The 2,656-nt window shown below is 46.4% G+C and overlaps 1 protein-coding gene across 1 annotated transcript; it reads left to right on the top strand.

Annotated features, from left to right (window-relative positions):
- The first annotated feature begins 2,001 nt into the window (after positions 1-2,001).
- Positions 2,002-2,283, top strand: CHC_T00002551001 (hypothetical protein). The gene has a single exon (XM_005713511.1). It carries the CDS (start codon positions 2,002-2,004, stop codon positions 2,281-2,283), a length of 282 nt encoding a protein of 93 aa, XP_005713568.1.
- Positions 2,284-2,656: the final 373 nt, after the last annotated feature.

Raw genomic sequence — 2,656 nt, 5'->3', positions numbered from 1 at the left:
ACATATCGTGTGGCAGTGTTTTTCTCCAATCGCGCTGACCTGGTGGCATTAGACGTTTTCGGAGACCCTGACAGATGGTTGATGAACGAAAGGCAGGTTTGTGGAATGCAGAGCAAAAATGGAGTTTCATAGGTAGTCTCCTGCCTTTATATTCTTCCATGAACTAAAACGGGCTTGTACAATTCGAGGACATTATTCATACACATTTCAGAATTGGGGCATGCTATATTACTCTAACGTATGTTGTACGCAATCCACTTCTCTCACGCCATGGGCGAAATTTATTGATGGCACGTATGGAATTGGAGAGAAAATAGTTCCGTTTTCTTTAGAAGGAAAATCCGTTCTTCAGATGTAATAGCGGCGCAGAACACTATCCCTGGACACATGCAAGGCTCTTGTTAACTCGGACTGTAAATAGAGCAATATCTCAGGGGGTCTGGCTCGTTGTCATATTTGTATATTGCCCCTTGAAGAGACAGGATTGCCCATAGCTCGGGAAGAGTGAGATGAAAACAGTGTCCCCTGGACCAGTGAGATAGTCCGCCCAAAACTTGCTTCTGTGAGTGAAGGTGAAACCCGAAGAGAGAGGGGGCTATCAATCATGCTTCGTTCATCACCTCGAGGACGCTCTAGAGTTCAGGTTAGGGTCTGAAGGATTCGCGCCAACAGTTGTGCAGCTATGTATGTAAATTGTATTGCGCTCTGGGCACTCAAGAGAACGCTTTGCGACTTCAGCTTCCTTGCCTTATTATCTTGTCCCTCAACAATTCGCGGTCAATGTAAATAGTTTTCGATATCTCACAAGCTTCCAAGCAAACTTTTAGCTAATGCTGCTCATGTCTGTCTTCTATATTAGTTCTAAAGAGAAGGGACTGCAACTTCAATAAGCTCAGCTAGTTCAAGAAGCTCATAGATATCATCCATGCCACTCTCAGACGACAGAATGTCCATCTTTTCCAGAAACAACAGAGGAGAATTGCGTCTGGTAAAATCAATGAATGGCTTTCTGCCATATAATGCACCACTCAATGATAATAACTTCACCCTCTCCTGCCGCTCCAGACAAATCCTGTTGCCAAGAAGAAAAAATTCTCTTGAAAGCGAGCGAGTAAATTGTGCTGCTCTATACGAAACTCTGACAGAGGGATTAATAGCATAATTTGAATCTCAACATCATTGTTCAAAACGGGCGCTGTGCATATACGAACGACAGTTATGGGGGCACGTATACCCTATGTTAAGGCAACTTAATGAGACGTCCAAGACAGAGCACTGTATATTAATCATTTGATTCTCACTGTGGCATGAAAGAAGCTTTTATACAAGCATCACTACAAAGTTGGTGGACAAACGGCAAGAACGAGGGCTGTCATCGTACCCTTGCGATGGCAGTGTCGGAGGATTTCATTAGGTTATGTTAGTTCTTCATGGACGACAAAGAGGGAGATGACTGCGGACAGGAAAAGAGTAATATGGTCCCTCAATATTGGCCGAGAGGGGAACTCGATGTAGAAAAGAACAATGGTCATCACAGAGGTCTGCTGAAGGCTGGATATCAACGAAGCGGAAGACGGTAATACCTTCTGCTCGCCCGAGCTCAGCTGGCCCGCAGATGGCAGTCGATCAAAAGCTCCGCGGCGGGTAGGTTGACCCTGAGGGGAACCTGCATGAGGACGAAGGCAAGCTGTCTCGTCCTCACTTGCAGTACTAGGCCCGATCGACCGTTCAACCAATCGTGGTGTAAGCATATGCAGAGTACTCCCTTGATTACTATCTGTATTTCTTAGCTTGGCCCAAGCACTGAGCGTCAGTCCGCCCGCTGCTCTCTTCACCCACACCCCCTTTTCGGCAAAATAAAAGGGATAACACTCTGGTTTTGTGTTTCGTACAGTACAGTAGTCATAAGTCCACTCCATCTATATTTAGGAACTCTTGCTCGTGTACTGTAATGTACATACCAAAAACTCCGCGCCACTGCTTTCCAATCCTTCACACGCTATGCTCCAGTCTTGTACTGGGAGAGGACAACCAATCCACACCGGCACAGTTGACTCTTGGAGCACGCGGACCTGCTCTTCCCATTCAGACAGTTCCTGCTTCCTTTCTCCGCAGCGCACATCTCTGCATTCTTTACTCTGTTTCTTTCTGAACTGCGCCCGCAGCCGCTTGCCTCTTTGCGGCAGCTCAGAGGCTGCCGTCGACCATGGCGAAAACAAGGTTGGAGTCGCTTCGCTATACGTCTTTACGCGGTACTCTGAATATTACTGCAGGGGATGGTGATTGAGTGGGAAACTTCTACCAGAGTGTAAGTGCAGTTGCTGTTGTCGCTCGTTCATGGATGATTCAGCTTTCTCTCGGACACTGAAATATTGCTGGACAGCGAAATTCTACCCACGTCACAGACGCAGAACTCCTCCATGTATCGTAGGTAAAACAATTTTTTGCAATGTATGCCTTTTACTGTTTTTGTCCCGATGTATTCGAAGAAGGAACGTAGCCAGCAGATCCCGGCTTCTATTGTTGGAAGCAGGACGCTCCAAGGAGCGAAGCTTCTCACAATTTCCCGTACTTTGAACACCCAGAAAGCTCACTACGAAATTATGTGTAAGATCAGAAACAACTATCAATGCGCCACACCTATACGTTCCTGTCA

Source organism: Chondrus crispus, genomic scaffold (genome assembly GCF_000350225.1).
Source record: "Chondrus crispus Stackhouse genomic scaffold, scaffold_143, whole genome shotgun sequence".
Lineage (NCBI taxonomy): Eukaryota > Rhodophyta > Florideophyceae > Gigartinales > Gigartinaceae > Chondrus > Chondrus crispus.
This window is presented reverse-complemented; position numbering and strand designations above follow the sequence as displayed.